Consider the following 12,350-nt stretch of genomic DNA (forward strand, 5'->3'; position numbering starts at 1 on the left):
TGTAGTAATTCTATGAGGAGTATGATATTTAACTGGCAAGTCACAGATCACCGGACTACCAGCGATCACAATTCGATCACTTATGGTTTGGATTACGTGTGTGGTAAATATATATTCGTTAAAAACTATGAACTGGGAAAAGTTTGATGGGAAAGTTATTGAAGAAATGGATAAGTGAGGTAAGATGAATGCAAACAGGAAAGCAAAATTCTTCAAAATATATTACAAGAGAATTGCAGAGTTTCGATAAGAAGAATTACACATTATGAATGAATTGTTCCATGATGGAGCCAAGACTTGACAATACTGATAAAGGAGGTATAGGTTAACAGAAGACAGCTCTAACGGTTTCGCTTGATAAGAATACTGGAAGGGGTTGCTTGATATAAAAGTATTTGGCAACATTAAGAACAATTATAATGGGCTAATATTCAAAAGCAAAACCAAAGCATGGCAAGATTTTGAACAGAAGGAGGAGCAAACCCCTTGGAGATTCGGTGTATAAGAATGTCATGGATAAGACGAAATTGGAGCAAATTGGGCCTAAAGTAATTGATATTCAAGGTGATGAAACTAGTGGTTAGCATGACACAATAGAAAACGCCTTGGAGAGTTTGTCTTCAGGAGGATCTGAAAAATTGGAAGATGATTTATGATAAGAAAGTACGGACAGAGAGTACATCGTGTGTGAGAGGGATACAGAGTTCACGCATGATGAACTGGATGATAAAATCAGTGCTATGAAAGTTACTAAAGCCCCAGGAATCGACATGACTGAAATAAATGTTGTGAAAAGGATTTTAGGATACGACTGTAAGTTTTGAGATTGGTTTTTAATGAATATGTGAAAAAAGTTTTTTTTTTTTTTTTTCCTGATATTTGGAAACGTCTAGTGATGAAGATTTTGAAAAAAAAGATGCTGATCGAGATACAAATGATATTAGTTCATATAGATTAATTTGACTGCTATCAGTTGTTGGAGAAATATATGAACGGTTAATAATTAAAATGTACCAAAGACCAAGAATTGGTGCCTGAAATGCAATTTGGTTTTTACTGGGCAGATAAAGGGAAGATGACCTGTGTAGGTTAATGCAGACGATAGATGAAACTAATGCTTCTTATGTTATGGGGTCGTTTATTGACTTCAAGTCAGCTTTCGATAATGTATTGTGGCGTGAGGGTTTTGCGGCGATTACGAATGATACACAGTTCTATGAATATATACAATGTTATGAAGGATTACTTTTCGAACAGAACAGTCAAAGTTTCGGACAAGGTTTCACAGATTGAGAGAGTTGTGCAAAAAAGGATATCCTCAGGCACCGATTTTCAGTCCACGTTTTTGGAATGCTGTGAATGGATAAGTTGTTATGGACCTTGTCCAACCTAACAAAAGCTTGCCGATGATTTATTGATTTTGGTGGAGGCACATTCGAGGCATCAGCTGGAAACAAAGTCAAAAAAGTATCCTTAAAATTGTTCAGGAATGGACACGAAAAAAATGAGTTGGAAATCTTACTACCAGAGTCCAAATGTATCTTGCTCAAGGTAGGATGAGTGAAAAAAGGAGTCCAAGATTAAGGCAGAAGAGATCACATTGGCATATTCTAGGCCGGTGAAATACGTAGGAGTCGTTATTGATGATAGGTTGTATTTCCTCGATCACCTTGAGTTTCCTGCGAGATAAAGTAAGGAATATTTATATGAAATTACGAAGAGCTGTGTGCACCAGTTGTTAAATAAAAGGGAAGCATCTAAATATGATGTATGAATGTTTATTTGTTCCCATAATAACTTATGCGGCAGGAGCATGGGACACAGACTTGATAATGTCTCAATCAAAAGGTAGTTGTTAACTGCACAGAGATCAGCCCTATTGAGTATCACTAATACGAACAGAACTTTGTTGAATGATGCTCTGCATGTTTTATCCGGAAAGATTCCAGCAGATTTGTTAGTTTTTAAAAGGAATTTTGAATATGTGGTAAGGAAACGAATCGTAACAATGAGAACAGAAGTGGGCGAGTTGCAGCACACCCTACCGATCAAGATAGTTAGGAATAAAATTTCACAAAGTACCTTTAGATTATTGCAGGATCGCTGGGGATAAAGCATATCAGGGAAGAGCACTTACAGATTCATCCCTAAGGTCAACAGACCGATCTTAAGAAGAGTCTATGGCGTGTACTGGAGGCCAATATGGTAACTTTAATAACTGGTCATGGACTCAAGAAAAATTCGAAATACTTTGACTTGGTGGAAATTGACTATGCCGTTGTGGACAGGATGAGTCTAGTTTACATGTTATGTTTGAATGCCCGAATTATTGTGTCATCCATGCCTGTCACTTCTATTTCGTTCTGTTTAAGCAAAAAAAAAAAAAAAAAAAAATCCATTCTAATCTTTCTTAGTGAAACAAATGGCATTATAAAAAATCGTGACGAATAAATTATTATTTTAACCGTTCAGGATACTTGTACTTTAACAAAAGCCTTGTGTAACAAAACCAAGACCAGCATATATTTTCCTTTATTATAATTTTTAATTATATTCAGTTTATATTTAATCCGAATCTGATTATAAGGTCGAGAGTATTATACAGGATAATGTTAGTAAACTTATTTTGCATGAACAGTATTTCAGGGAATTATGTAAATTTATAGACAAAAGTTTTTGTCTATAAATTGTGTAGAAGTCAGTCTACACAGTGTATTTAGAGAAACAGCTGAGCCCTGTAAAACTGAAAGAATTTTAATACAATCAGATTAATTAGTGCCTAAAGTAAAGTATTATGTAAACAGTGCAAAGTGTACAAAGTGTATAGACAAGATTATATAAATGTATATAACCATGTAAATAGCTACGAATTTTAAATGATATGCACGATACACGTTTTACGTGCCCTTCAACTTTTGTGTTTAACATTATATCCATGAGGTTTCTTGAATAATGCTGGAACAATTTCTCGTGGAATGTTGTACTGAGATATCCTTGATATTCAAGTGTATATAAAGTTTAAACTGTGCAGTACTACGATAATGTATTATAACAATGATGGAAGTGCTTATGGATGTCAATCAATCCAGAAAGCACACTACTGTATAAAAAAATTAAATAAATAAACACAGCGTTAAATAAATGAAATAAATAAAATAATTTCCTCAAACTTTTTTCCAGATACACGGGCAAGCGATAAAAATTTTATTTTTCCAATTGTTAAACCCAAAAGCCATTACAGACAGCCACTAAATGTCTATTTCTTCATGAGTACTTAAAATGTTTCAACAAAAGTCTTCCACCTATCTTTTCTAAACACTTTTTCCTGCCCGCCTTCATCATATGCATCACGGTTTTCCTGGTAGATCTATCACAACAAATCTTTTCACCGCACAGTTCTAAATTAGAATGCATTAAATGCCAAACAACAAGTGGACCTTGTCTACCTTAACATCACTTCGGCATCTGCCTTCTTAGATCCTTCTACTAGCCTTTCTCTAGAACTTCTTTTAATAGAGGATATTACTGACCTCCAATTTAGGGTACAAAGTACTTTTCAGTGGTTTCAGCTTGCCTTTCGCAGGGAGGCTACCCTTTCAACCACTCTTTTCGGCAATACTTCAACATTTCTCCAAATTCATAAAAATGTTTTGTCTTACGCAGATGACATGAAAATATATTCAGCGTCGGACTCTTTGCCTTCGTCCCTCTGCTTTCAAAGATTTCTTTGTAAGTGTTTCAGAGAACCAAAATTTTTAACCGGTCAATTAATCGTTCAAAATCAGAACATCTACAATTTGCTTTTAAACTGGCCCCCTGCTGGTTGAAGTCTCCCCGGCCCGTGTGGGGAATCCTTTTGGCTACCTCACATAAAGCCCTTAGAGTTATCTATGATGTTAAATTCAATTTTTCTTGGCGCTGCAATCACTTTGCAAACAAATTTACCAAAGTCAATAGAAATTTACAGCAGCTTCAATATGTTCATTCGACTAATGATAACCAGGAGTGTTATTTGTGCCATCACTAGATATTTCAGTAAATTCATAAAACCCACTATACTATAGGTTTAACTAATTTGATCTAGATTCTCCAATTCCAAATCCAAACCTGTAGCTGAAGTTGAGTATTGGTTCCTCCGTTTTGCATTAGCCCTGCATCTTTTTTATATCTAGCACTGAGCTTGTGAAATACAGAAGCATTATGGCCATCAATAATGGGATTAGTTAAGAACCTACACTAGATGGTGGGTATATTTATTTTCTTTCTACTAACACCCACTGGGTTTGGAACATTATCCGCAACATATTTCGAAATTCACTACCAATATTAATTCTTGAACTACGAACTATAAATAATAAGAATACACTATTCACCGAAATGATTTCTAACTGTTTATTGCTGAACATACTATACTACTTCATTAACGATTTTAAAATATGACAATCTTAACCAGTGACTAAGAGAGAGAGAGAGAGAGAGAGAGAGAGAGAGAGAGAGAGAGAGAGAGAGAGCGTGCATTTGGTTTGGATTTAAAGCAAAACAGGAGGGAAAAAAAGTTAATTTTTGAAACATTTCGAAATATTTACTTGAAAATCGTAAGGAGATCGGAAGTAATAAAATAGATACACTATAATCGTTAAACGTTTCTCTTTTATGATGCGAATAATATCCCAGTTTGTCATATGGCATAACGATAGTAAATTTTCACAAGATATTAATTAAATCTAATTAATATCTTGTGAAAATTTAATACTGCTAGTAATATTTCGTGGTGCTGCTTTCAGGGAAAATTTGTAGAGTTCAAATTAAAGACAAAGCCAGAATGTGGTTCCGAACCCAAAACTTGCATCTTCATTAAATTCTTCCATGAAAGCCTTCCCCCTCCCCCCGTCTCCTCAGAAGATAGAATTTTCAAGACGAAAAGAAAACGAAACCAATCTGTTTCTTCGCCGTGCACTGTCTACCTCTCGCTGTTCGTAAGATTATATCGGCGAATGCATTCCTTGTCTGTTCTCCCTAGAGGGCAGCACCATTCGTTAAGAACTTGAGTAAATTGAAAACTAGTAGCAACATTGGGGACGGGAGGGGGGAAGAGAAAGTTGTTGTACATCTGGGAGTATAACGAGAGTAAGAGGACGACATGGACCGGAGTCTCATTTGGGAGGGCATTAAGACACGTACAACCTTCGACCCTGCAGGTCTAGTCGTGTATCACGAAATCGATCGTTGGACCAGTGAAAAAACAGCAAAAAGAGACCACCCCTCCTCTTTCTTCCAAAAAAAAAAAAGTAAACCCTGCAGGCTACTAAGCTTGCGCATCTACAGCATTCCAAATTGTTTGCAAACATTGGATTATGCTCAGTTTCGTATATCTAACTGTCACCTCAAATGGCTGGCAATACATTTTGTTTTTCGATAACTTTTGTTACAGTACAACTTATAATAATAATAAAAAATAAAAAAATAAAAAATCTGAAAGCACTGCATATAAATGCAAGCGCAAAAAGTAAGATGTTTTGAATGCTGCTGATTGTTGCGATTATGTCGGAACTAATATTAATCTTGCAGCGCTTTTTCTGCTATAATGTAAAGGAAAATCTTCATCAGAATAAACCAATCAGGAAGAGAAAGATTGTGTTAGAATTTCTTTTCACAACATTCATTCATTCGTCTTTTTAACGTAAATAGCATTCCACAATGTTCAGTTTGTGTGGACACACCATCGATTTCACCTGAGTACGGAATTTAAAAATGTCTGAAAATGATTAACTTCAATCTACTGAACAAGAAGCAGCAATGATGATGATTATTAGAGTTGAAACCGTTCCAAGACCAGATTCAATTACCGATAGCTTGCTTGATCACTGTATTTCTAACTCGCGACCACTAACGTGTGATATCAGAATATAAACACTAACATACCGTCTGAGAGAACACCCGACTTTTATATTTTTTTGTGAAAGCACAAAAATGGGCGCATGTAATGAGAAAAGAAATTATTCACAGATGTATAGTGTTTACTGTACACACCATGTACAGTGTTTACTGGTTATCAAACAAAAAAACGTAACAAAAGTAAAGTAAAAAACAGTTGCCTTCGCATTAGCATCCTTCCTAAAACGAGGCCTCCAGACCTGTATGAAGTACTCAAGATAGACTAATCATTGCCGTGTACAATGGAATAACCACCCCCTTATCTCTGCTAGAAACGTTCTTGTATAACATTAACAAAACCCCATGAGCTGTCCTGACAGCCTGTTTGCATACTGATCATTTATAATTAATAATTAGATAAAATTAATCATTAGTAAAGAAAATCTGAAAAATATTTGATTGAGTTAATACCAATACATGAGCATCCTTCTGACATTGAAGGGGCTTCGAAAATTAGGGATATCCAGAACTGCTTTGGCAAATCTTAATGTAACGCAGCAACGTGACAGGAAAATATAAAAATGAACTGGATATACATACATACACACCAGGTGTTTATGTATATCTAAACTATATGTGGGATCCGTTTCAAGGCGATTTAAAAAAACAAAAAAATAAAAATACATTCCATAGTACATTTTCAGATTTAATTTCATTTAACGTTATTAACATAATTATGGTTATTGCAATTAACGTTGAATTTCCTCCTTCCAAAATATAAGCATGTTATTTATCACATCTTTTCATCATGTTTGATGAGATTTGACATAGGGTTAGCCATCGCTAAAATTTATGATTCGATATTGACTTTTAATTCTTCCAATATGAAAAAGCTGTTCGTGTGTACTACTCTTTTTTTGAGAACTTTTTTTTTTTTTTTCAAATATTACTCTTTTTTAAGTAGTCGGAAAACATAAAATTTGGAGATCATGGATGTTCAGTTATGAATATGTGCTGTGTCTGAGAAATTAATGTGCTGCCTCCTTTCAAAAAAGGTGCTACTTTTTAGCGACTGAAAGCTAATATACAACTATAGACAAACAATACGGAAGATCTGGAATGACCAGTGCTGCCACCGTAGTAGTTGAATAATTCCATTAAGTTGCGAATTATATTAACACCTATAATCTTGCTCTGTCCATATACACGTATAACCTTCCAGTTAGTGGCGTTGTATACATTAGAAAGCATTTTATATGCTACTAATTATCTCAGCATTCTGCAGAATCTTCATGATTTTCATCCTTTTTCATCCTTTTACCATAATAATTGCTAAACATTGTTCAAAAAAAAGAAACGTTTGTCCTGGACAATGTGACTAGTACACGCTGGTAGAACGAAAGCACTGTGAGGTGTGATGAGAAAATTCTTCGCGCTCTTGGTGCTATTTTCTAAAGATTTCTAAAAGTCGTACACTGAAAGGCGAAATTCACACAAAATTGCAGAAATAAAGGAAGAACTATTAATACAGTAGTATGAAATCAATACCACAAACATTTCATAAAGTTATTAGTACATTTCTGTCATGCTTATTAAATTCGTGCAATTTTTTTTTCCATTTTCGGATTGCATCACTTCTTTCATTCAATTCGTAAGATTTCAGGTGCTAATATTTCGACAATTTTAGCACCTGAAAAACAGAAGCAACTCTGTTACTGTGTTAATACTAAATTCAAAAAAAAAAAAAAAATTAGAAGGAAAAGAGCCGTTGTTTGGATGACTCAGTTTCAAAAGATATTAAAGCTGATTCAAGGCACACGTTTATTATTGAGCCACTATGCAATATGTGATTCTTTAAGTCACTTAAACAAAGTAGATATACAATGCTCCTCTTGCGAAAAATAAATGCATTGTATGCAAAACAGACGGTCCACCGAAAACAATGACTGAAGACGCTAAAGAGGAATAATACAGAATGAATTAGAAGGGCGTTTCAAAGATTAGCTTATTTTGGTTTAGCTACGGTGTAATTTCAAGCTCGGAAGAAGTGATTGAATAGCCAATCACTTCAACTGCGAAAAACAGGAATAAGTTCCATTTTCCAATATAGATAAATCGTCTGAGATCATGTCAAAAAAGAAAAAAATCGAGGAATTACAGACGGAGATTTCCAAAGATTAAAAAAAAAAAATCCAGGAAAAATCAATTTACTCATGATTATTGTTGTTTTTTTTTTTTTTTTTTTTTGCTTTTTTCATTTTTAGTAGTGTTCACATAACACGTAAACGCTTCCTGTCTTTACCACGTCTGTCAGCATGTAATAACTGGACTCCCACTGGACGAATTTTCGTAAATATTTTATAATTGGCACTTTTCAGGCTCTTTATCGGGCAATCCCAAAATTTTAATTAAAATCGTACAAACAGAAACTCGGCAATTATTATTACTTTATTTTCATACACATCCACATACTGCATATTGCAACTGATGCACTCGATACCGTTGTTGCCGTGCACTTACTGAAGGAATTAATTATGGCGGATGCACAGAAAGTAAAAGTTCTCAGTTTAAGCACTTTTGCCCAGAATTCGAGCACATGAACGTCATTGTATACAGATCGAGTTTTGTTTTCAATTTACTAAATGTATAAATAATGAATTATACTGTTTGTTTATTATATTAATAAACAATTAGAATAATTATCAAGTCATAATATATATTATTATCAAATCATACTATTAATTTGTTTATTAATAATTAAATGGTATAAGTATAGTATAGTATCGTAATTGAAATTTTATTGAAATCCCAGAATAAACAATATACATTACAAAGCTACATTACGTTAGTAAGGTACATTACAAAACGTTGAGTGAATTGAAAAGATTACTTTTATATATTATTAATTAAACAGCGATTAATTGGTACCTTCTATTAAGCACAGAAAATACAAATTCAATTACTTTAAGAAAACAAATGGAAATGTGCCAGAAATATTGATGTCCTTCCCTGGGAACTCATTTGGACCTCTTACATATTTATATTTTCAATTTCAACTATAATATTTTCAAAGGCACTCACAAATATTCATGAAGCTTCCATAAATTCCTCCGCTTTGAATTTGAATTTTGGGTCGACTTTGTAATTTTTTTATGTTTTTCATCCCACTGGCAACTTGCCGTGATGGGAATAAATATTTATTTACTAAGAAAAAGAAAAGAACAAAAAAAAAAAATCCATAAACCTATCTGTCTAAGTAATATACATTATTTTACTAAACTCCATCAGCTTAAATCGTTTTCATTTAAAGATGTTTTATGCTTTAATTTTGTAGTGTCAAAATATGTTACTACCAAGTATTTATATACTCGTGGGTAATTAATATACGAGTATTAATATACAACCATTTATATATTCGTAGGTATTAATATACGAGTATCACATACTCGTAGGTATTAATACAGTACTAAGATTTTTTTGTTGTTTTTGACTTATAAAATATAGAAGACCTTTGAATTTCGGGTCGACTTTGAATTTTTCATTATGTCAACCAAACCGCTTACAAAAAATAGGGGGGGAAGAAGAGTATGCGTTTTAGGCTTCTCACATACAGTATTTACAAGTTTTTTTTTCTCCAATTCCACTGCAGACTCTTTGAAAAGCACTCAGCAAGGTGAGAATGGACCAAAATACAATTATAACAAATATACAATGAAACTTGCATAAAGCATATGACTAATATATATATATATATATACATATATATTATCTATTGCGCTATTCCGAACTTTCAAACTACTTACATCAACGTAAACACCGAGTAAATCATAAGTCTGTCCGTGGAGGCGATCCCGCGGCTGATAGCGATAAAACTCCACATTATTTTTGTACCACTTGACTGAATAAAGTTCGTCACCCTCAAGATCAAAGTCGCACTTCAGCCACACAGATTCCCCGTGGATAACGGCGCCTGGAACTTGAAGACTGATTAATCTCACTGCTCCCGTGCCTGAAAATAAATAAAATAATAATAAACAATTAGCTCAACTTGTTTAGTGACATTGGTACAATTCCATATTTCAAAAACAACTATAGAGAACGCAGACGAGCAGTTTAATTATTTTATTTAAATATAGCGTTCGTTATCATAAAGAGCATTTATATTCGTATTACAAACAGTATATCCCAAGTAAAATAACCTTTGCGATACCGCGACATCTCCTAAATAAAATTAATGATTTCATATCAGTTAGAGTTGGGCAAAACGTTAGGTTTTATTTTATAACTATATAAAATGAATAATTTCATTGCAAATAAACAAAAAAAAAACCAACAAAATTTAAAATGTGAATTAAAATAAAATAGTGACCCCACTATGCTGTTCACAAACCGCAAGGAGAGAGTCTCAATTCGCAGTTTGAGAATCCCTAGTATATTACATTTGATAAAGTTCATTCACATGCAATGATGTTAAGTTTTTCTCCAACAGAATACAAATTCAAGTTTGAATTTAATCGAGCTAAACTTTCCCTTTGTATATTAATGTGAACTTCGCTGTTCTGAAGTGAAACAATGGCCTCACACTGTTTATATTTATGGAAATGCTTATTTATTCATAATAAGCATTTTATTTTATTATTATTTTTTTAATCGGTTAATGACAAGTTAATATATCCTCGTAAATTCCCTGCAGCCATAGAATAATAAGCTCATATATGTCATCCACAAAAATATACAAATAATAATGAAAATTAAAAACGAAATTATCATCATCATAAGTTGTCAGATAGAACTTAAATTTAACATACACACGTAAACAGCGATCTCACTAAAATACCGATTTGTTGTGATCAATTAATTGCAGAACCACACAAGCGAAGAACATCTCCAAGAGAACACTTTCTCCCTCATCCCATCTCTTCTGGTGAGCTATTACAGAAATGCTGGTTGGTTTTTAAACGAATCAGCAGCATACGCCATATTGCGTCATTGTGTATTATGTCTATACAAGTTACCGTATTTGTTCAAGAGCTCATTTGCAGGTTGCGCCGGCTGAATAACCCAGAATAACAATTCACAGGAAAACTCATACTCCGTCCGCCCGAGATAGGCTAATTACAGCCCGTACCGAAGCTACCATTAGAAATTCCTCTAATTCGTGAAGGAACTCGAACTCAGACCTATCTAAATGAGTGACAGGTGGAGAAACCACTATGTCACCGAGAACATGAGGCCAAAGGGAATTAAACATAATAAACTGAAAAAATAGAGAATGCTCCGGTGACAGAGGAGTGTAGCAATAATAATAATAATAGAGCCCGGAATGTCAGATGACAAATGTCGACGATGCCATCTGGCTTCAGAAACGATCCAACACATCACAGGCGGATGCAAGGTGATCACTCAGACTGAGTGCGCTCGTAGACACGACTACGTAGCCAGGATAATACATCAGAAGCTAGCAAAGAAATACCAGTTGATCGAAGAAAGTGTACCGTAATACAAGTACGAACCCCAGGCAGTACTAGAGACACCAACCCACAAGCTGTACTGGGACCGCGCCATAATAACGGATAGGAAATTCCCGCACAACAGACCGGACATAACCCTTGTGGACAAGAAGGAAAAGGATACATATCTGATTGACATAACGGTACCCAACACTGGAAACCTGCAGAAAACCCATGGGGGAAAATCAGGAAGTACACGAACCTAAGACAAGAGATCAAAGAGATATGGCATATGAAACAAATAACGACATCCCGACCATTGTCAAACACAGGTATGGTGCCAAAGAACCCTCCATAGCAGCCTACCAGCAATAGGTCTCCCAGCGAATACCTACAAGGAACTCCAGAAAGTCGCAATCCTGAACACCTGTAGGATAGTCAGAGTGTTCTTCGAACAACAGTAACACGAGACATAACAACAACCATCCTGTGTACTTGGTAGCAATACCCGTCACGAGGTGGAACCCCCAATCAGGGAGAAATAATATAAGAGCAGTAATAATAATAATAATAATGCTTCCAATGCACGCCTCACGAGCGGGACGCTCTTCTCCGAGACTGAAAGATTCATCTCTCCATCTAAGACCAGGTAATCAACACCAGAAACTATAGAAAATACATCGCCAAGGAGCCCGGAGTGTCAGACGACACATGTCGGCTAAGCCACCTGACCTCAGAAACGATCCAACACATCACCGTAGGATGTAAGGTGACTGAGACTGAGTACACTTGTAGACACAACCAGGTAGCCAGGATAATACATCAGAAGCTAGCGAGGAAACACCAGTTGATCAAAGCAAGTGTACCGTACTATAAGTACAAACCCAGGCAATACTAGAGACCCCAACCCACAGACAGTACTGGGATCGCGCCATAATAAATAAAAATTTTCTGTTTATACTCCGGGACGACCAAACGGTCAGAGGAGTTTTACAAGATACACACAATACAGCACCGTATTCAGCA

At 35.0% G+C, this 12,350-nt stretch overlaps 1 protein-coding gene across 1 annotated transcript in view; it reads right to left on the reverse strand.

Annotated features, from left to right (window-relative positions):
• Window positions 1–12,350, reverse strand: part of LOC150091120 (uncharacterized) — a 764,830-nt gene that overhangs the window by 264,798 nt on the left and 487,682 nt on the right. The window contains exon 2 of the mRNA XM_090385941.1: window positions 9,678–9,883. Coding sequence (XP_090242067.1) covers window positions 9,678–9,883 — 206 coding nt within the window. The remainder of the gene's footprint in view (window positions 1–9,677; window positions 9,884–12,350) is intronic.

Source organism: Mastigoproctus giganteus, chromosome 1, assembly GCF_048544385.1.
Source record: "Mastigoproctus giganteus isolate SK-2022 chromosome 1, ASM4854438v1, whole genome shotgun sequence".
NCBI lineage: Eukaryota > Metazoa > Arthropoda > Arachnida > Uropygi > Thelyphonidae > Mastigoproctus > Mastigoproctus giganteus.